Source organism: Danio rerio, chromosome 17, assembly GCF_052040795.2.
Source record: "Danio rerio strain M-AB ecotype USA chromosome 17, GRCz13ab, whole genome shotgun sequence".
NCBI classification, from domain to species: Eukaryota; Metazoa; Chordata; class Actinopteri; order Cypriniformes; family Danionidae; genus Danio; species Danio rerio.
The window spans coordinates 28,871,234-28,894,369 of record NC_141037.1 but is presented as its reverse complement, the minus strand read 5'-3'; the positions used below and the strand labels follow the sequence as shown (position 1 = coordinate 28,894,369).

The 23,136-nt window shown below is 35.7% G+C and overlaps 1 protein-coding gene across 4 annotated transcripts; it reads right to left on the bottom strand.

Moving 5' to 3' along the window:
• Positions 1-12,697: 12,697 nt before the first annotated feature.
• ctsl.1 (cathepsin L.1) lies at positions 12,698-17,178 on the bottom strand. 4 transcript variants are annotated; one of them, XM_087288917.1, is made up of 9 exons: positions 16,982-17,178; positions 16,689-16,789; positions 15,062-15,204; positions 14,649-14,846; positions 14,357-14,548; positions 13,576-13,741; positions 13,283-13,388; positions 13,088-13,190; positions 12,698-12,922 (listed from the first exon to the last, which is right to left on the bottom strand). In XM_087288917.1, exons 2-8 carry the CDS (start codon positions 16,786-16,788, stop codon positions 13,091-13,093), a joined length of 1,005 nt encoding a protein of 334 aa, XP_087145043.1. In that variant the 5' UTR covers position 16,789; positions 16,982-17,178; the 3' UTR covers positions 12,698-12,922; positions 13,088-13,090.
• Positions 17,179-23,136: the final 5,958 nt, after the last annotated feature.

Here is a 23,136-nt window from a genome sequence, read left to right as displayed (position 1 = left end):
GCCAACTGATCCAGCCGATTCTTAAACCAGCGACCTTCTTGCCGTGATGCCATAATGCTACCTACTGTGCCACTGCGCCAACTAATATATATATATATATATATATATATATATATATATATATATATATATATATATATATATATATATATATATATATATATATCATTATTTTCCGTCAAGTACTACTAAATATTAATTAGCTACTGGTGTTTATTAGTGCCTTTTTAAATCATTCTAGTTGTCCTAATTCATTAGATGCTAGTTTTTATTTATTATAAGATGCTGGTACTTATTCATTAGAACATTTTAAATAGATGCTAGCACATATTTAGCATCATATTGATTAGTTAATTATACGTATTAAATAGATACCAATATGCGTTCATTAGATCTTAGTACCTTGAAATGTAAGACTTACAAGATTTTAATAGATAAGTAATAATATTTACTAGATATGATTAACAAATAAATATGTACTAGTATCTCATAAGTAATCATCATCATTTAATGAAAGCATATCATTAAATGTGGTGGCGCAGTAGGTAGTGCTATCGCCTCACAGCAAGAAGGTCGCTGGTTTGAGCCTCGGCTGGGTCCAAAGTCCAAAGACATGTGGTGCAGGGGAATTGGGGAGGCTAAATTGTCCATAGTGTATGTGTGTGAATGGGTGTGTGTGGATGTTTTCCAGTGAGGGGTTTCGGCTTGAAGGGCATCTGCGTATGCTGGATAAGTTGGTTCATTCTGCTGTTGTGACTCCAGATTAATAAAGGGAATAAGGCGAAAAGAAAATTAATGAATGAATATTAGTATGTAATAAATGTGGGCGGCACAGGGCCTCAGTGGTTAACTCTGTCGCTTTAGAGCAAGAAGTTTGCTGGTTCGAATCCCGGCTGGGCCATTTGGCATTTCTATGTGGAGTTTGCATGTTCTCATGTAGTTTGATAAATTGATGGTTCATTCCGCTGTGGCAATCCCTGATTAATAAGAGACTAAGCCAAAGAAAAATTTATTAATTAATTCAATTAAAATGTGCTTTTTTTTTTGCCAGTATCCAAAAAATTAAATGCTAATACTGAACGAATAATTAATAGTATACTAATATACTATATTACTATATTTAATATATATGTTCTAGTTACAAATGGAATACATGGTAAAAGTTTAAAAGTGCAGATTTTGTCTTCAGAAACATTCTTTCTTTTTGTTGTTGTTGTGCTGGTTGAAAGTCTCTTCACATTCCAATAGTAAATTAAAGTAAATGATCTAAATGTATTTATATGCATTTTTATATTTTGGGTAAGGCAAAGATTTTGTTGTTCTATGAATGGATTAGTCTATGTGCACAAAAATCTTCTGGCGAAATATTGATGTTACAAATATTGAAATGTTGATGTTTTCAAATTCATACCATACCTTTTACAGCATCAATAATGTGGATTTTTTATTCAGTTTAATAACTAAACATAAGTAAATACCACTATAGTTTTATATTCACATTTGTTCAATTTTGAACAATGACAACCTGTGACACGCTCCCAGTATTGTTTACCATGCTACTCTAATATATTCAGTCTGAAATAGCATGCAAGTATGACTTAGTAATAAGTGCAATTCCTCCACGCCACCACCCAACCACTAGTGCACATTGAAATGCTTAAAATATTGCACATTATGACAAGTTTTTCTTGCTACACATCTAAAAACGTGCTATACAGTTTTTCATTCAGAATTGTAGTATTATACTATAAAGTTTTCTGACTGACGAATTACATGATCTAGTAGTGGCTCCCTGCTATCTTTAATGTGCACCTTTGTGATTTTAAGAGGTGTGACTTTGGACGACAGTGGAGGGATTGTGTTTTAAACATATTATGCTAATGCCGAGTTCATACATGGTTTAAGCCCCGATTTGAATCAGCGACAGGTTTTGAGAAATCGCAGACAAATCCCTGAAATCACAGGCAAATTAGTGCTTGTTCACATGAGTGACAATCACACGGTATGAATTATCAAAAATGCGATTTGAGACAATCGCAGATGAGTTGCTGATCCCTATAATATTTGGCATGCTAAATATCTGGAGCAGTCGGCGATGCAAATCATGTCGTGTGAAATTAGTTTTGAATGAAAATAACATTGCCGATCACCTACAGCCAATGAGAGAGCAGCATCCACTAGCATGGGTACCTGCAGGCCAGCAGGAGGACAGGGGAGAAGTTAAAAACGCTCATTTTCAGTTTTTGGACCCAAGAAAACAAGAAAAAAGTAGTGAAAATTTGGCCGGAGCACCTGTGTCTGTTTGACTTGTCATGTGAGCAATACCTCAACCGGATCAAAAAAAAAAGTTGAGGAGAAATTGCTAATTTTCATTCAAACCTAGGTGAGCAAATAAGTACATTTTCCACCCCATTAAAGGTTTCTTTTTCGTTATGTAGTTAATAACAAATGATATACTACATGGTTTTTGTTGTAAGAAGTGGATGATGTAGTCTGCGATACTTCCTATTGTAAAGCCATGCAATGTGAAACCCCCTGTCACCAATTCATCTTGCAGTTTAAACAAAGCAACAACAAAATGCTAGCCTAGATAGTCATGAATTGTGAAAACATCTTTAAAATGACTATTTTGAAAATCATGCAGTCTGAACTCAGAATAACTGATAGCATTTAGGCAGTTCACCTACTCAGTATATTTGTGACATATTCCTATAGAGGTCAATTGCTAAACTTTTACTGTTTTACTAAAATGTTTACAAGTAAACATTTGCTAATAACCTAGTACTCAAATAAGTGATGCTCCTTAATGCAAAAGATGCAGTGTCTACAAAAATAAGCATTAGTACAATGAAAGTAAATATCAGTATGTTTTATAGGTTGCTAAATCCGCTTGCCATACTTTATGTGCTTGTGTGATGATGTTATAACAGTGCCCTCTGCTGTATGTTTATCGCATACCAACACACAAACTCTCAGTTTCACTCTGTTCGCTCCATTAACAGAATCCAAAATTATATATGGGGAAATACTGTTGCTGCTCGCAGATAAGATAAAGCTGCTTTGAAATGAGGAAGTCCTTGAGAAATGTTGTGGTGCATAGCGGTAACTTCAGCGCTGTGGTGAGCTCAGTATGCAGGATCAGCCAAGTGTGTGTGGTTATACTTATTGATTAAATGTCAGTCTGATTTCTACTGAAGGTCTATTACAGCAGACAAAGCGCAATTAATGCACACTCTACCACAAGCATACACCTAACCGCCTACATTGTTTTCATCCATGTTGTTCTTTTGGTAAGTTAGGTTTTAGTGTGTGGTATTGCGCTTTACATTGACGTCATTAAGACCCCGTTTACACTGATGCGTTTTCTCTGTTTGTCTCCGTTTTTCCCCATCCACGGAGCAGCAGAGTCTTAGAATGAAAACGGCCTCTCCAGCGTTTTCGAAACGCTCCGTTTTCGGTGCTCGAAAACTCCGACATAGTGTGGACGGACGGATGACGTAACCGTAGCAAAACTTATGTGTTTTAAAGCGAAAACGCATTAGTGTAAACGGGGCCTTAGTGGGGAAAAAATTGTGCTGCTGCCGCACCTCTTGTGATTTTCTCCTTAGGTTGCAGTCTTAATAATGCTGAGATAACTAAATAAATAAGTATAGGTCCTAACTTTTGTTGAGACAACTTTTGTGTGATTACATTTTTTACAGAGAGGGTTCATGTGTAAAGAGTGTACATTTAGTAGCCTAGGATTTACAAAAATATTTAGCTTTTATGGCTAATATGCTAACAGAGTAATAATATTAAACTAAATTTGAAGCAGTTCATTACTAAAATTGTGTTTTTTAGTTTCATCTAAGACGCTTTAAATAGCTTTATGGAATATTTCGAAGGTTTTTTGTTAGCTTGTATTGTAGCTAATGCTTTTTCATAGAATTGGCTTCTATGAAAACTTCCACCAAATATTTTTACTACCACCGAATATTTTTTTGTTATTTTCTAATGTTCATTCATTCATTTTCTTAGTCCCTTTATTAATCTGTTGTCACCACAGCGGAATGAACCGCCAACTTACCCAGCATATTTTTTACACAGCGGATGCCCTTCCAGCTGCAACCCATCACTGGGAAACATCCATACACCCACCTATCTCATCTAGCGCATATCTTTGAACTGTGGGGAAAACCGGTGCACCCGGAGGAAACCCATGCAAACACGGGGAGAACATGAAAACTCCACAGAGAAATGCCTACTGACCCAGACGAGGCTCAAACCAGCGACCTTCTTGCTGTGAGGCAATAGTGCTACCCACTGCACCACCGTGACGCCCCTCATTACTAATTACAAGTAATGCAAGGTAATATTACTTTTCCAAATAATAAGTAAAGTAACACATTACTTTTTTTAAATTAAGTAATAATATTTGTGTTAATTTTTTTTTAATGTAATGTGAGTTACTTTATAGTTTAGTTATTCTCTTATAAAAAAATAATTGCTGGATTAACATAATCGTTGTCATGTTGAATCCCCCATGCAATGAGAGAATGCAGGAACAGTCAAAACTAAAGATGGCAGAGCTTTACATTTCTGCTAAGGAAACTTAACATTATTTTGAACACATGGAATAAAAGGTAAAGAATGGACAGTGATTTTACTTTGACTAGACAAAAAAGATATAAGTGGCAAACGCATTGCTTTAAAATGTCATTAATCTGTATATACAACTTGTATAGCTAGGTTACATTATTTTATGTGTTTTTTAAAGGTAAATATACAGTGTGTTGTTAACTGCAGAGCTCCTCTATGTTAAAAAAAAGAGAACCCCCCCACGCAAGTTCTTAAACAATCAAACCTCAGCCAGGTCAGAAAAAGTAACGCAAAAGTGACTCAAAAGTAACATAAAGCATTACTTACCAAAAGTGACTAAGTAACACAACTAGTTCCTTTTTAAAGGGAGTAACTCAATATTGTAATGCATTAATTTCTAAAGTAACTTTTCCCAACACTGCATCCAAGATACTTAAGTAGGGCTTAATAATAGCTTGTATTGTAGGTAATGCTGTTTCAAAGGAACTAGCTTGAATGTATACCTACAACTATTGCCTAATACGCTGGGGCATCTGCTGTTTAAGTAAAAATATAAGGAGGCTTGACAGTTAAAAAAAGCGAGAGAAAAATATAAGCTTGATGACAAAATTCTACATGGCACTTAGCCTGCAAAATTAGAAGAGCTCTGGTGAAAAAATGACAACGATGACAGCAAATGCATCAATGAGGGGAAAGGATGTGTTTTCTTGGCTTGTGTTAACACTTTTTGTTTATTCTTTCTTTCATAATAGACCATCAAAACAAATCATAACAGAGCCTGTTGTCAGTAACTAAATTCCAAAAGAAATACTGAGTTTTGTGTCTGACATCTTTGGACTTTAAAGTTAACTTCTTAAATAAAAAATATAATTTCTGATTTACAAAACTGGAACAGGAAATCAGATGAAAAGTTATGGATTCTCAAGTCCTTCAGTCCTTTATATCATAAAATTCAGCGCTTTTCAAAGCTTCTCAGTTATTAAGACGTACGACTAAGTACGTCACAACATGCACGTAAACATCCATTCCATCTTGACGTCCTAAGATGAGTCAACTGTATTTCTGACTGAGAATGACGTTGGTTTTCACTGGCAATCTTTCCATTCAAGAAACATCCGGTGATGCTCCTGTTCTGATTGTCACATGCTCCACTGATCTCCATTCACTTAAGAACAATGCAAAAAGCCTCTGCTAATGCAAATATAACTCGGTATTTAAGACATGTGGGCAGAGCTTCACACATGTGCCCAGTAATTAACCATGTGGGTCGTCAGGCAGCTCTGGCAGTCTGTGGGCGCAGCAGGGATGGGTCCTTTTCTGACTAAACAGCTGGAGGGAGCTGGGTGTGTGTGTGTGTGTGTGTGTGTGTGTGTGCATGCATGCGTGTGTGTCTGTTTGTTTGCCCGTTTGGAAGGAGGTATAATTGGGATTACAAGCTGTAATCAGGAGTCGTGCTGACTGCCCCAGTTTTTGCTGTTTATCTGATTCACTTACTGACTGGAAGAGCCTCACGATTTTGGTTTCAGTCAATCACGGGGAGGAAGGAAGACAGATGATTAGTCTCTTCATTGTCCTTTTTTCATTTATTTACATTTGGCGTTTTCCACTTCAAACTCCCACTTCTTTGTTGCTGAGACATCAGCCAATCAGTCATATGTTGTGCACTGAAAGATGAACCTTGTCTGTTTACATTCACATTTTCTAAATGTGATCATGTTTTATTCTTCTTCCTAAAGACTGTATTAAAATCGTATTACACGCCTCCCTGGAAGATGACATTCTGATTGATCAATCATGCCATTCACTAGCATCTATAGAGTTCAGCAGTCGGCTTCTGGACAGAAAGTTCCCATTCATTTTCTCTGTAAGGGAATTGATTTCAGAGAATAAACCTTTTAATATGGAGCAATGAGGTTATTAATCGAAGGCAAATACTTTCATTGAAGCCGTCAAGCCCACATAATGAAACCCTTTTTAAAAGTTGAGTTGTACAGTTTCTGCACTACTAGTGTCACTTGGTGGCATGACATTGCAGCATATTTTCAAACAACATATGTAATTCATTCATTTTCTTTTTTGGCTAAGTCACTTTATTAATCAGGGGTCGCCACAGCGGAATGAACCAAAAACTTATACAGCATATGTTTTATGCAGCGGATGCCCCTTCAGCTGCAACCCATCACTGGGATACACCTATACACTCTCATTCACACACATACACTACGGACAATTTAGCTTACCTAATTCACCCATAGCGCATGTCGGAGAGAACATGCAAACTCCACACAGAAATGCCAACTGACCCAGGCGAGGCTCGAACCAGTGACCTCGCTGTGTCACCGCGCCGCTCCATATGTAATTGCAACACTTATTATTAAATGTACCTATTTTATATGATAATGAGGTTAAACATGGCAAAAACGTACTACTTGAATTTACCTGATGAAAAAAACTGTCTTGATTGAAATCCAAGCATTTCATCTGATTTTGGTTGAACTGGAAAGTGCCTCAGATTTGTTTTGATGGTTATTGAGAGGCTCAGTATTGACACTTTTGATGTATAATCTCATGAATTCCATACTAATAATAATAAATAATCCTTTTCAGCAGGTAAGTTTCTGGTAAAAAAAAAAAAAAACAAGGGTTAGTTCACTCAAAAATTGAAATTATGTTACTAATCCCCCACCCCCTCATGTCGTTTCAATCCCGAGACCTCCATTCATCTTCAGAATACAAATTAATATATCATAAATGAAATTTGAAAGCTCTCTCAATCTCCATAGACAGCAAGGATCCTGAAAAGTCTAGAAAAGCAAGCAAAAACATTGTCAAGACATTCAATGTGACTTCAGTGTTTCAGTTGTAATCATATGAAGCTCTAAAAACACTTTTGTGCAACAAAAGAATTATATTAAAATTAATTTTGTTGGCCTACAGTAGGCCTATACCTTCACATTAGATGCATCCCACATAGCAAAATTTCTCTGGCCCACACAATCAGTGTTTGCTTGGCCCACATGCCCCAGTGAATTACAGTACATGATTGCACCAAGTCTGGCTTCCAGGCAAGGGCCACACATGGGTCATGTCTGGGACAAGTTGTAGCCAGGTTAATAACACTGAACTGGGTAATTGTCTGGACGCAAAATTCCAGTAGCAACACACAGAAAAGAATAGATGAATAATTTAAACAATTAAATATTGATTGTTTTCTGGATTACAATGAAGGCATTAGAAGATGCAAACAAGACGATGGAAATGATTTTGTGTATTAAAATATTTCTTTACTCAAAAAAATTATTAAAAGGATTTTAAATGTGGGTCAAGAAAAGCCAAGCTTCTGCGGCGCACATATAATTTTTTTTATATCTGGGCCAAATACTACATTTGACTCCTGGCCTATGTCTTCTATGACACTTTAGGACGGTGCCAACTCTGCCTGTTTTACCCACATGCTATATACCAGTGCCTGATGAACGGCTGCTGCACCAGCTTTATGCCAAATCTGGGCCAGAATTCTTTGCTACCTGGGATGTTCACGGCAAGCATTATAACACTTGTGTGGTATGCCGTTGACTCTTATGGCAACATCTGTTGTACTGCCCATAGTAAATGCATACCTTGATGATCCACCAAGGAAGGGAAGACTCGTGAACAAAGTAATTTTTACAGGTTTTTATTTTGTATTTTTTTTGGAACACAAAAGTGGTCTTGGGGTTTCATTTGATTGAAGTTGAACCACTGAATCACATGGAATGGGAATGTTTTTGGTTCCTTTTCTGGACTTTGAACATCTTGAGACTGTTGCTGTGTATGGGAGAGCTCTAGGATGAAGGTTTCAGGGGATTGGAAGAACATAAGGGTGAATGATTAATCACAGAATTTTCATTTTTGGGTTTCTGCTGAAAACTCTTGACCATAAACTGCACAGCATAAAGCTTCAAGAACACCTTCAGTTTTAGACTCTTAAAATACTTTACAATACTTCTTGCTCACCAACAATAGTTTGAGTAATTAATAATTTCTTCTTTCACTTGAACCAACTTTTACTCAGTATTTTTGGATGAGCAGAAAAATCATTTTCCTCACAACAACCGCTGAAAATGAGAAATGAGAGTCTCATTAACCAACAGCTGTGTGGTGATGATGAGATTCACAGAGAGGAAAAGAGGAAGGAAGCAAAGAATGAGAAAATGATGGAGGATGAATGGAGTAAATCAGAGCTGTGCAAATTGTACTATATATGTATGTGATGCCGATTCTTCATCACTCAGATTTATTTAGCATTACGTGGGCCTGTAACATTCCTCATCAACATACTGCAATTGCAATATATCTGTTATTAAATGCACAATAATTCCATCATTTACATTTAAATGAATAACACGTGTAATTTAAAAGTAAATGCAAATGTAAAACACAAATAAACCATGAAATAACATTCATTTTAAGTAAATAGTGCTCCTGCTAGCTGGTTGTTAACATCCCCCTTATCATTAGCTCAATATAAAACAAAAGAAGTCAATGGTTAGTACCTACCATGACAGGAAAACAAACATAATGTGCTTTTTTTGATCCGAGAGTGAGTCAGTGTCAGTGGGTGTTAATTCTGCATTAATCTTGGCTGGGATGCTGCAGCTTTTCATTCCTGCACATTTACAAAAGACCACCAGTATGAGACTGAATGACTCTGAACTACTAAATCGATGAAAGCTGAATTACAGAAAGTTGTTGAGTCTCTTGTTCTGTGTTCAATCCATCGCCGCCTCCTGTGGTTCTCAACAGGAGTGGGAGGATCATCATCATTATTATTGCATGTGACACTCTAACAAGACGCCATCATCAATCTTATAATTGCTGCTCAGTAGCTCTGCAGTTTATACCATTCAAATTTCTGTCAAATGCTGAACTAAAGCAGATTAAACAAAAAGAATTTAAACATAATACAAAACATGTGTTTTTAAATCAATAACTTGTTTAGGACAATGTAAAGTATAACAGTGTAAACTATTGCATCTTCAAATCCCAAAAATGTAAACATACCAGTTGTAGATGACAGGACTGAAGCTAAAACTTAACATAAATCCTCACAGCAGAAGTGCATGGTTTGGGCTTTCTCGCCATCCAGTGGTTAAAGTGTGAACTGCATTTCAATTTGGTTTGAGAACTTCTCTGTTCGTTGGCTCGGGTGGTTAGCACCGTCGCCTCACAGCAAGAAAGTTCGAGTTCCTGTTGTGTGGAGTTCGTCCCATTTTCGTGTGGGTTTCCTCCAGTTTTCCCCACAGTCCAAAGGCATGCTATAACTAAGTGGCCATAGTGTATGAGTTTGTGTGTGAATGAGAGGCTGTATGAATGTTTACCAGTACCTACTGGGTTAGAGCTGGAATGACATCCACTGTGTAAATCATATGCTGAATAATTGGCAGTGCATTCCGCCGTGGCAACTTTTCTGTTCATGAAGAGGGACTTAAAATGTAGGATGACTAAAAAAGTTAATTTGCGACATAAAATAAATAAAAATAATAAAATATATTAAGGATGTAAATACAAAAATAAAAAATAAAATGACCAGAGATAAGTCAATTCATGCATTTCTGCAGTTTTGTGTCATGCATTTTTAAGCTTTCAGAATCAATTTCCTTACTAAAAAAGACTTTCGCTTTCAGTGAAACTGTCGTTTGGTTTTTCTTTTGCTTTATCTAAGTAGATCTGTATAGTGTACATACCGTAGAATGAAGCTTGAGCAGTTAGTACGTGCTAGAAAATGTTTAAGAGCTTTAGGAGGAGCCCTACCTTTTTTTGTTCTTTTTTATTAATTGCTTTTATGAAACATGCTAGTTAAGATTAGGAAAATGTGAATAAGATAATTAGGAAAAACAGAAAAGTATTGATATGAGAATAAGGCTCATTCCTTCATAATTTTAATTCACAAATTATTGTATCATCATCAGCAATGCAGTGGTGCAGTAGGTAGTGCTGTCGCCTCACAGCAAGAAGGCCGGTGGTTCGAGCCTTGGCTGGGTCAGTTAGCAATTCTGCATGGAGTTTGCATGTTGACCCTGTGTTCGTGTGTTCACTGCGGGTGCTCTGGTTTCCCCCACAAGTCCAAAGACATGCGCTATATGTGTATTGGGTAAGCTAAAATTGTCCGTAGTGTAGGTGAGTGAATAAGGGTGTATGGGTGTTTCCCAGTGATGTGTTGCAGCTTAAAGGGCATCCCCTGCGTAAAACATGTGCTGGATAAGTTGGCAGTTCATTCTGCTGTGGCGACCCCAGATTAATAAAGGAAATAAACTGAAAAAGTAAATGAATGAATGAAAGTATCATCATCATTATTATTATGTTTGCATTGAATAGGGAGATGCACTTAATCTCATCGCATATGTATATTATGTACATTGCATATGTGTACAGTGACAATAAAAGGCATTCTATTCTATATGCATTTGAGTGTGGGGTAGAAAAGTGGCTTAGTGATTAGCACTGTCACCTCACAGCAAGAAGGTTTAAAACTAAACTAAATAATTTGTGGGTGAATGTCAGAGTGAATATATTGGTGTTTTCCAGCACTGGGGGTTTATGAAGTCTGCTCTCAGTGTAGGTTGTGGCTGGATGACAATAGGTTCTTATGAGGTTCAGTTTAGGGTGTAGGTGTAATAGACATTAATAAAACACAACAGGTTACTGTGAGGTTGGGTTTAAGGTTGTGGTAGGTGTAGACAATCATAAAACACAATAGATGTTAGATGGACCACAGACACAATACAATAGACTCTGCGTCATGTACAAGACATTGAATAAATTAAAAACTCTAGATTCGTACAGCACATTTGAAGCAGGCTCCGACCTCCATTTACTCTATAACCTTCTTGCTAGAAGAGCATCTGCTGCATAAAGCATGCCACAGTAATTGTCGGTTAATTCCGCTGTGGCAACCCCTGATAATCAGGGAATAAGCTCAAGGTGATTGAGTGACCTTTAAGTGTATATGTAGTTATGTTTTTTCTTTCTTTTTTCCTCCGTCCTTTCTTTTCATGCTTGTTTACACCTACAGAGCTCTGCAAATGCTTGGATGCAGTAGAAAGTGCAATGTAATTTTCTGTAAGTAAGTGATGAAGGCAATATGGACAAATCAGGAAAAGCACACTTAAAATCATATCTATTTTTTTACAGACAAAATCAAAGTTAATGCCATTAAAGAAAGTAAATAATAATAATGTGATTTCTCAAAATGTATTAATGATAGATTTCTAACTATAAAATATGAATCGGCTCTCTGAAAATGTGACTGTAGTATTTTAAATCTGCACAAACTACAGAAAAGAGAATCACAGAATATGATAAATGTGACTATTAATGACGAATTATGTGGCTGCACAAAAAAAAAAAAACATAATAACTCTGGGTTAAATAAATAATAAATCTTATTACAATGTCTGTTTAAGCCGAGTTTATTTGAGTATTAAAAACAGCATCTGTTTCTTAACACCAACCGGACCAGAGAGACTTCCTTTGAAAAGAAACCTCCAACTGAAACACTCCATTGGGACCTAAAGCTCCTCTAAACTGTAGTAATGTTTTACTTTCATTAAATGTATTTTCATGGTTTGTTCAGTCACTGACAGATGGGAAGGAATAGAAGTCCCTGTGACCGTCTCTCTTGAGAAAGTAAAAGCTTATGTATTTGTCCCAGTTATCTCAAGTTTCAAGCAGAAGCTTCCAACAAATCTCCAGACATCATTGAGTCTTCCATGATTTTTCTTTTTCTCAGCATATAATTCCTGGCTATTTTAAAGACTTGCATTTTGCCACAGCCATAGCACCCTGCAGCCCAAGACCAGTTACTCACTGAAGCTAAGCAGGGATAATTCTGGTCAGTACCTGGATAGGAGACCACATGGGAAACCCGATAGCTGTTGGAAGTGGTCTTAGTGAAGCCAGCAAGGGTCACTTAACCTGCAGTCCTAACCGCTATATAAATACACATTACATTGTTATCCCATTAGTATTTCAGTGTATTTGAAAGGATACTTATACTTAGCATTGCGCTGATTCTGAATTATGAAAACAAAAAGTAAAACCACAGGAATTACTGTAAAATATACTCCACACAAATGTATTACTTTTTAGACATTTTTATTTCCTATTTTAAATTAACAGTGTTTTCCTAGACAGGGGCATTAAAAATGATAACAGCTAATGTCAGTTCATCAGAACATTTAAAATGTTAATTCAAATATGAATTAAAATGAGTTATGATTGAGGTATTATGGTAAAATCATTCAAATGGTCTACATTTCACTTTTCTTTTCTCTTCTTTGCTCCAGATCCATGTCTCTCTTTCCTGCTGAAAATAATCATTTTTATTTTATTTTGTATATTTTACTAACTGCAGAGTAAACTATTAAAATATGCTATGTAATATTATTATATGTTAAGCATTTATAAATATTTATTTAACTTGTTCAGTTCCGTCAATTAATGAAATCATGAAATTTGTTGAGCTCACCTTTTAGACCAGAGGGTAACTGGCTGCAGTGGCAATGCCACACTGGTTGCTCTTGTTTCTCGACATCAAGATATAGCCCTTAACACCCCAATCCAGGCCCCAGCTAAATTCACAACAGTTTAACTGTTAGTTGACATGTTTTTGATTCCTCCAATCTTTCATTTAAAACATTAATGTATTGTCTTTTTATTTTACCTGTTCTTGACAATCCAATAGTCATCACCATTGCTACTTCCATAACCAACAGCCAGAACACCGTGATCTAATTCAGAGCTGCTGCAGTCAGGCTCATCATAGACACCTGTAAATATTCATATTAATCATCAACTTGTCAGTTAATTAGTTTGAATAAAAGTAATATAATATATAACTAAATATAATATATATAATTAAAATTTTATTTACTTCTAAATGTGTGGAAACACCCTTAGCCCTTGTGAACATCTATTGTTAGCCCTTGTAGTATTTCTCTCAGAAAGACTGGTTACCTGATGAATAGAGCTGAAAGCTGCTGTGTCCAGCATCTATGGCAACAGATATGGGGCCGATAGTGGCTACAGCCTCCTGCAGTGCACTTTCATCTCCACTGGCGATATCAACATACCCTGTGCATGAGGCACCTACAGTGCTTGGGTTGAAACGGCACTCACCATCCTGTGTGGAGAAAAATTCAAATGACTCAGATTGATTTAAGAAGCTCAGAGTATAGTTTGTTTCCATTTATATATTGGCATACTGTTTTTCAAAGCTGTCTTTATTTGATAGCACACAGATGAACAGTATGGAAGGCCATCGGGGTCAAAAGTCAAAACACACACACACACAGTTTAACAATTAAAACACATTAACATGAGACTTATTGGTTCATGATGGATATTTTAATAGTGTACGGGAATGTAGGCATACAAACATCAGAAGACATTTATTTAATAACTTCTGTATTAATTTATCAAAACCATATGGACTATGCTGTGTGGAAAATAAGGATTAGCGAAAATTACAAAAAAAATTTTTAAATAGGTATGCTTTTTTTTTTACACACACAAGGCATACTGCTTTTAAAAGTATTTTCAATTTTATAGCATACATATGAATGTGAGCACTTAACACAGGCACAACGATTTATGTTTGTGAAGATGCTTTTGGCCTCAATGACCTTCCATATACAGTATGCCATACATGACAAGCTGCACATTAAACACACTGTCCCTCTACCCTAAAATCTACTTTAATACTAAAGTCATTCTCCCAAACATTATTAGGGCTCACCTGGGCTTCATAGGGGTAGGAGTCCTCTGTATCCAGACCTTTATTGGCTTCGATGTACTGGAAGGCCTGATCCATAAGTCCTCCATCACAGCCATAGTTCCCATAAGAACCAGAGCAGTCCACCAGCTGCTGCTCACTTAAAGACACCAGTTTCCCTGTCTTCCTGAATGTCTGACCCTCCAGGGAACCAGTCTGAATAAAGGAAAATGAAGGACATTAAATGCTGAACTATATGTGCTGCATATACATTTGGCATCTAAGATCTGTTTGTAAAGAGAATTGTAGGTCTTACTGCACTGAAGGCCCAGCATGATCCACACTGTTTCTGATCTTTAATATCAGTCACATAGCCCTTGTCCCTCCAGTCCACTGTATCAGGCACCACAGCAGCCTTTCTCAGCCTGAAGAATGTAGATCCACCACGGGCCTTAGTGTTATTCATGGAGCCCAGACATCCACGAAACACCAGTTGTCTGTATTCCTCATTACTCTGAGAGAGGACATAGGGATGAATTATGATGAAATCTGAAGTTTTATAATGAATGTAATTATTAGATAATTTTAAACAAAACATATTATAGACTAACTCTGACGTTGATTATTTATATATTTATTATAATAAAAAATACACTACATGTTCCTACTAATAATGATAATCGATGTCACTAAAAAGACCTGTGTTTTGAGTTTGTTTTAATTTCCTACCATGTCAGCAAAGTATGTCATGCCAAGTCGGTAGGATTTCAAACCCTGATCTGCCATCATGTTGTGGACCAAAACCAGTTTGCGATTGGTCAGCCAGGTCAGCTGACGGTGTGACTCTTCCTCTGCAGATCTGTAGCTCTTTCCTAAAGCATAAGAGAACATTTTATGATGCATTATGATTTAACCAGTATTTACTTATATTCTCTGCAAAAGGTTTTGTTTGTTAAAATAGTTTTAACTGGCATTTATAAGAAAAAAATGAACAGCATAGTTCATCCAAAAATGAAAATCATTCATGATTTTCTCATCCTCCACTTCTGGTTTTAAACCTGTTTTAGTTTTTGCGATTTGTTTATGAATGACATTTGTTCGACACTCGACCTGAGGCACATTTATACATACTTTAAACAACCTGTTTGACTAGCGATATACCCGTAACCTCGGAAAGTCAATTCTTGTGCAAGTTTAGGAAACACTAGAATATAAACTTAACTAAAACTAAACTCAAAGAAATGAAAAGGACCACTGTGAAAAAGATGCAGTCAGCAAATTCAGACAAATCGGCATATTATCATCTCAAAAACAATGCAAGTATCAGATGTTTTGTTTCCAGTTAAGACTTAGTGAAACTTGTCCGTGCAGCAGTGTGTAACGGACTCCTCACTGACCAGTAAATGACTATACTGTAAAAAAAAAAATCTGTTAATTAGAATCTGTTATTTTTGTGATTTAAAGATTTTCTTTTCAGTTGTTTATTTAGGAATTGCATTATAGGACCTTGATCTCTGCTCTGTCGAATTTTGATGTTGAAAATTCAACATCAGTTTAACATCAGAGTTGCTTTTATTGACATATTAATAGTTTAAAACAATATCTGTAAAATATTATATATAAAACAATATATCGTAAAAGAATTTTGAAAGAATTTGTAATCCGAAAAAGTGGCAGTTTATTTATAGATTTTTGAACTGTAACAACAACCCAGACAATTTATTACTTCAAACTATTAAAATATCTAAAAGTGGGGACTTTTTCAAACTTTTTTACATTAAGTTCTTAAGTTTTTGGAGGAAAGAACAAGATGTTGTTACAGTGCAGGCATCTGACCAGAACAATGAAAGACAATCAAAGCACATCACACCAGTCCTCAGGTCTTTACACTGGCTTCTAATTAAAGTAGATTTTAAATGATTTTTAATTGTTTATAAATCAGTAAATGGCCTAGGACCTTAAAGCATTGCAGTTATGCCCACAGAGTATAAACATAACAGATCAATCTTATCAGTATGATTGAGTGAATAAAAAATTCCAAGAGCTCAGTCAAAGCATGCTGAACCTGCTTTCAGCTACTATGCCAACCGCAGCCTCCAGAAATGATCAGATGCTGATCTGATCACGCTATTCATACATCTCTCTTTTTAAACCTTTTAACCATTTCTTAATTACTTATTTTATTATTCCTTTAAAAAAAAAAATTATTTTAAGTACTTTGAATTAGACCTGCCATTGTCTATGAAACGTGTTATATAAAAAGCCCAAACTTGCCTTGCCTATTTTGAATTAGTTATTGCAGTCACTAAGGAGAACCTGCAATTTGCTACAGCTAAGAAAAAAAAGCTAGACTTACCAAACTTCAGTTTCCAGGCGTGAAACTCCATGTCCTCCAGAGAAAGACTGGCAGCACTGGCAACAGCCAGAAAAGCAGCAGCAACGACCAGAACCCTCATCCTGCACAGAGAAAAGAAATCAGACAAATGTGAGGTCGCATAGAGGTGCGTAAGATAAAACAGACTCAAGTGTCTGATGTCATCATTTCAGGTTTTCTGTCACGCACCCACACATTTGTCCTCAGTACAGTAACAGTATTTTTAGTTCCATAGGAGGCCTGAAATCTGGTTCAACCTGAGTTTGAATACTTACTTGTTGTGGTGCAAGATCTATAGATTTCCTTGTCACCTGTGTGTCAGCATTTGTCTGAATGAACATCCGGGTTTATATAGGAGTCTTTGGTGTCGGTGGTCAGGTGCCTCTCATAAAATCATAAACAGAAAAGCATTGCTGAGTGCAAAGATGAAAAAGGGAAATTGCGTAAGAGCAATATTGCGTGTGGTGTATATGGGTGTAATGCCGGGGAACACATTGAAGGGAAGTTTCCTGTAAATATCAGCCAGGTTCTTTTTTTAATCGTTGTGGTATAAAAGTTATGTTTAATTACATTGTTCCTTTATAAAAAAAAATGCATTAGTCATACCACTGAAAACACCTATGTCATACTTTTTTCTGTTGAGCTTGCATTTTTTACAAGGTTTCCAGGAACAACTTGCATGTGACTTTCCTTCAGAACTGGCATAGAAACACATCAAGAGTGACACACATCATAACCTGAAACCACGCCCACCAGGAGAAAAACAAGCCGACCATCTCTATTGACTTTGCATGGCAGGGAGCTGCCTCTGACTTTTAACAACAATAAAAACTGAACATTGTCTAAAAAATTGCTTTGTGACAAGATGTACAGTAAACAAGTTGAAAAATCAACAATTTAAAAAATTTCATTCTTTTGTTCATTCATTCATTTTCTTTTCGGCTTAGTCCCTTTATTAATCGTGGGTCACCACAGCGGAACTGCTTATCCAGCATATGTTTTACGCAGCAGATGCCCTTCCAGCTGCAACCTGTCACTGGGAAACACTCATACACTCTCATTAACACATGCACTATGGACAATTAAGCCTACCCAATTCATCTATATGGCATGTCTTTGGACTTATAGGGGAAACCATAGCATGCGGAGGTCACCATTCCTTTTGTTTTGCAGATTTATGCAACAAAGGCTCATTCTGAAAACGAAGCCCTATATAAATTTCTGGTATATAACTGGTAGATCGCAAACTATTTAGCCAGAGCTATGTGCATTTCATCTTTAAAACAAACCAGGGAGTATGATGCCGTTCCTTTTCTTGCTGACCGCTTACCTCCGTATGGACGGCTTTTCTGCTGTTGCCAGTTTGTCCGGGAGCTCAATATGTACGTCAGCGGACTTCAGATGCAGAGCAGAGTTGACTGTGACAACGGGTTTCGAGTCTGGTGCAGAATGGTTCCAGAAAGCATGTAAGACCAAAACAACAAAATAAAATAAACAAGTAAAACACAGGGTGAGAATGAGATAAAAATCAGGGAGCTTTTATTTTTCTGAATTGCTTTTTAAAAGTCAGTCGGTGCTTTTTAAAACACTATTGGTTGGATTTAGGGAAGAGGGAGGGTGGGGGTATCAGTCGGTTAGTCAGTCAGTCTGTTGACAGCAGTCTCTGGTGGATTTACATGAGAACAGCAGGCGTGAATGGCACTCGCAAGAGAATTTTGAGATCTAAAAAAGCGTATACAGCATCCTCTCTCCAGAAATATATAAGGGGTACGTAATCAGAATGAGCCTGGGTTGGACTTATGAGTGGTCGACTCTGATTGGCTTGTAAGATTTTAATGGACAGCACCTTGTCATAGACATAGAAACTAGTGTGCATGTTAGAAAACTAGCTGTTAAATTGTGTGGAGAAATGCTTCATATTTTGTGTGAGTATTATTAATTGACATAAATAATATATAAGTATTGGTGAGATAAATCGAGAACAAATTGTGGCATGCTCTACAGGGTAAAAAAAAAAAAGTTTATTGATTAGTGTTGTAGCACAATTATCTTGGGCTCTGGCGGAAGTAGATGCTTATAGTGTTCAGTGCCTCTCTTGAAAACTCATCCGAGCAAAGCCCAAATATTATTTAGGCTACATATTGAATAAAATATCTTTATTTATGCCACCAAAACAGCACTGAGTATGTTTAATGTAACATGCAATCAAATTCTGTTTTAGACATATCATGTGGTATCTGGTTTGAGGTTAGCATCTCGAGCTAAAGCACAAAATAATAATGGAAAGTTTCAACTCTGTTATTGTCAACTCTGTTAGTGGTTTAAAAAGATTAACAATAATACCCAAATTGTTTCTTAGCACATAAAAACATTTAGTATGTGTGTGTCTGTGTGTTTGCGTACATTGTTTAGTGTCAGCAGACGTATGGTCTATTTAGTTAGCATGTTGGTAGATGTAGGTAAGTTGAGACTGGATTTGTGCCCTCATGGCATTTGAGGTCTGGTTGAGGACATGAGCTGACTTACAACAAACGTTGCATGACACTGCAAGAATTTTGGATGTAGCCTATAGATGTAGTATATAAATATATACAGTAAATGAGTGATGTTTTGCATCTCCAAGATAAACCTTTTATTATTTTTCATAACACAAACTGAATGAAAAGGTTTTGAATTATTGACACAAATTACATCTGGTTATCTCTAAAAAATGTTTGTATGTGTATTTTGGGTGATTCATTGTTTTGAAATATTAACTTAGACTCGCACTACACCTGCATGTACTTTTGACTATCTCTGCCTTTTGACTCATCCAACTTTATTGTTCATTAAATAGTTAAGTGTAAATGTCCTATTTAGTGTGTGTGTGTGCGTGTGTGCGTGTGTGTGTGTGTGTGTGTGTGTGTGTGTGTGTGTGTGTGTGTGTGTGTGTGTGTGTGTGTGCGTGCGTGTGCATGCGTGTCTGCATGTGCGTGCGTGCGTGTGTGTTTACGCTAGGTTAAATAAAAATTAGCATTAAGCATTTGTAATTCCGGTTTTAAGAAAACATTTTGTTTGTTCCTATGTTCTGGTAAATGTACTTTGGTTTTAAACAAGCAATCTGTAAAGCACCTGTAGAGACATGTGATTTGCTCCAAGTGATGTCACTTCCTCTGGCGGGAAACTCTGGAAGGCTAAAGTTGTGTCATAATTCTTCTCATTCATTTGTACAAAATGTTTAGGATAAACCAGTTGTAGCTTAATTATTAGTCAAGTATGTTATTGTAATATTAAGTGAACTTATTTCTTAAACTCATTCATTTTTAAAAAAAACTAATATGACAGGGTGGCATGGTGGCTCAGTGGTTAGCACTGTCTCCTCACAGCAAGAAGGTTGCTGGTTCGATTCCCGACCGGGTCAGTTGACATTTCTGTGTGGAGTTTGCATATTATCCCAGTGTTTGCGTGGGTTTCCTCTGGGTGCTCTGGTTTCCCCCACAGTCCAAAGACATGCAGTATAGGTGAATTGAATAAACTAAATTGGTCATAGTGTATGTGTGTGTACGTGAAAGTCTATGGCTGTTTCCCAGTACTGGGTTGCAGCTGGAAGGGCATCCACTGTGTAAAACGTGCTAGATAAGTTGGTAGTTCATTCTGGTGTGCAACTTCTGATGAATAAAGGGACTAAGCCGAAAGATAGTTAATGAATGAATGAATGATATGATGCCAATACATCAAATTCTGTTTTAATACCATTTGGTATCTGGTTTGAGGTTAACATCCTGTGCTAAAGTAGAAAATGGAGGAACATGTCAACTCTGTTATTGTCAGCCTAATTATCTTTTCATACCAATAATGGATTCATTTCACATAAATTTGTCCTTTTTCCTTTTATAATTCTAGTTATTAAAAGAATATAAATGAAAGTAAAATGAATGGAAAATGCTTGAAATGTAACTGCAGTTCTAGAATGAGTCACGTGTTTATGAAGATTCCACAACACACAGAGAATTACTTTTAAACATCACCTTCTTCTCTTTACATTTTTTTCACATGAATTTTAAACATACTTTTATTTTTAAACAGATTTCAGCTTTTAAAAAATCGAATTCCCTTTTCGCAGCCTGTAAATATACTGATTGATGCAGACCGTTGATTTCCTGTTAATGTAAAACATCATATGAGTAGGAAGATGCAAACTACTTTGAAACAGAGCTTGTCTCGATTTCTTTGAAAAGTTTCACTAAACCCCAGACATCCTGTTTACCTCTGTTTTGTGTTTTGTAAAGGTTTTGTCTTGTGAACATATCCTCCTTCACCATCTCTTGTTTTTTATGAGTTGTTTATGAGTTGTATCTTTCTGGCAGTGAGTAAACTGTGAACTCATTGTGCTTCTACCGATCATTAACCTATATAATTCCATTTTTTTCACAGTTTCATTTTAGTCATAAGGCTTTTCTAAAACATAAACTTCATGCCTCTGTTGATATAAAAAATAGGTGTCATACTTGATCACAAAAGTGACTGGTGGGAAACTGCATTGACAAAATTTGTTAGCAATATAACTGTAATATTACAGGTAACAAATGTGACATTAACAAATTTCCACCTCTTACGTTTTTTGTTTTAGTTGTGCAAGCTTGTAATATATGTAAAAATGTGTTTGTGCCTCTGACTCTGCTGTTTTTGCAGTGTCATTATAAAGGTGTCGTGATAGAGGTTAAAGATACATTGAAGTTCCCAGTTGATCATGGCACAGACGTGGTTTATGGTAACGTGCTGCAGTTCCCATGATCATAACATGACAATAAGCTGTTTTGTGTTAAAATGGACAATACAGACTTCTTCTTTGTGGTGGTTTTAAATGTATATGTCTGTACTGTCTGTTCATGTGCTGCACATTTATGTGTTTTTCCGCTGTAAGTGCTTAGTGTGCAGTTTGTTGTTCTTGTTTTTTAGCATGCATTGTACACTTTTACATGTGTCTTGTTCCTCATTAAAATCCTATTAATGCCTGTGTTTCCATTATATATTATTTAGTGTAAATAAGAAGATCCAGGTGGGTCACAGTTTTTACAAAATATTATTACTCACCTGGAAAGCAAAACTCCATTTATCATACATTTGTCCTAAAACAGTAATACTGAAGAATCAAATTCACATTGATGACAATGGAGATTATACAAATAGCATATCTGCCCAGAAAAAAGAGTGTGTTAATAAGTTATATGCATTAATATAATATATTAATAATATAATGAAAGTTAATAAGGTTATATTAATTTATATAATAACAGGTTCAAAGGTGTAAAATTGGTATATGGCTTTTGGGTAGTTCATGATTGGGGGTTCATCTGCTTGCTTTTATAGGCATTATGAAGAAATATGTTGTGAATTTGAGCTCTTTAAAATACATTAAGCGCGTACATTCTCGTGTTAACCTCTTAATGCATGACTCATTAGTTCTTCTCACTAAATATTTCAATAATGTGTTTAGATTATTTTGAAAAATATTTCACAATATCTTAAATATTTTCGAAACAAAATTTTGTTATTGTTATTATTGTTTGTTTGTTTGTTTAATAATGTTTTTTGTTAAATAAATATGTAAGTGCCATAAATCAGTCATCACTCATGAACTGTAAATTTAAAGGAATATTTCCAATATATCCTTGTTATTTGATATTTATTGTGATAAATTATTTATAGTTTGATTTATTAAATGATAAACTATATATAATATATATATATATATATATATATATATATATATATATATATATATATATATATATATATATGGAAGCATTTTACAAAAATTCATATTCACTCTTTGATCAGAAGTTGCTGTTTTATTATATATAAAAAGATTATTGTGCAAAAAAACATTTATTTTGAATTCATTATGAGGGTTGGGTGCTTTAGATTGTATGCTAAAATACTGCAGCATTTGTCATTTTTATTATTTGCCCTAATACTTAGTTTTTCTCATTTTGATAGGAGAGCCCAATATTAGTTACTTAAAACTATTGTACATTGTTTGTACTGAATGTGTTGGCCACAGTTCTGTTCAAATCTATGTACAAGTGATGAGGTTGAAACTATGAAAATGGCCAGGCAGCAGATAAAAATGTAATATAAGTAATGTGCATAGTTAATAATTTAGACTAATGTTAAACATATTTGTTTATTATTATTATTATTATTATTATTAATAGATTTCATCATTTAGTTTCATGAAGTTGGGTACTGTGGATCTTTATCATTTGATCTTCTATGTGAAATGGTGGTCCTGAAGCAAACCATTTGAGACTAACTGATCTAAAGCACAATAGGTATTCTAAAAATTACCAGAGAAAGCACCAGATGACAGAATGACAGCCATGCGCTTGCAGTATTTCTGATCACATGTTTGAAGTATACAATCTTTATAACTTCTGTCAACTGACTG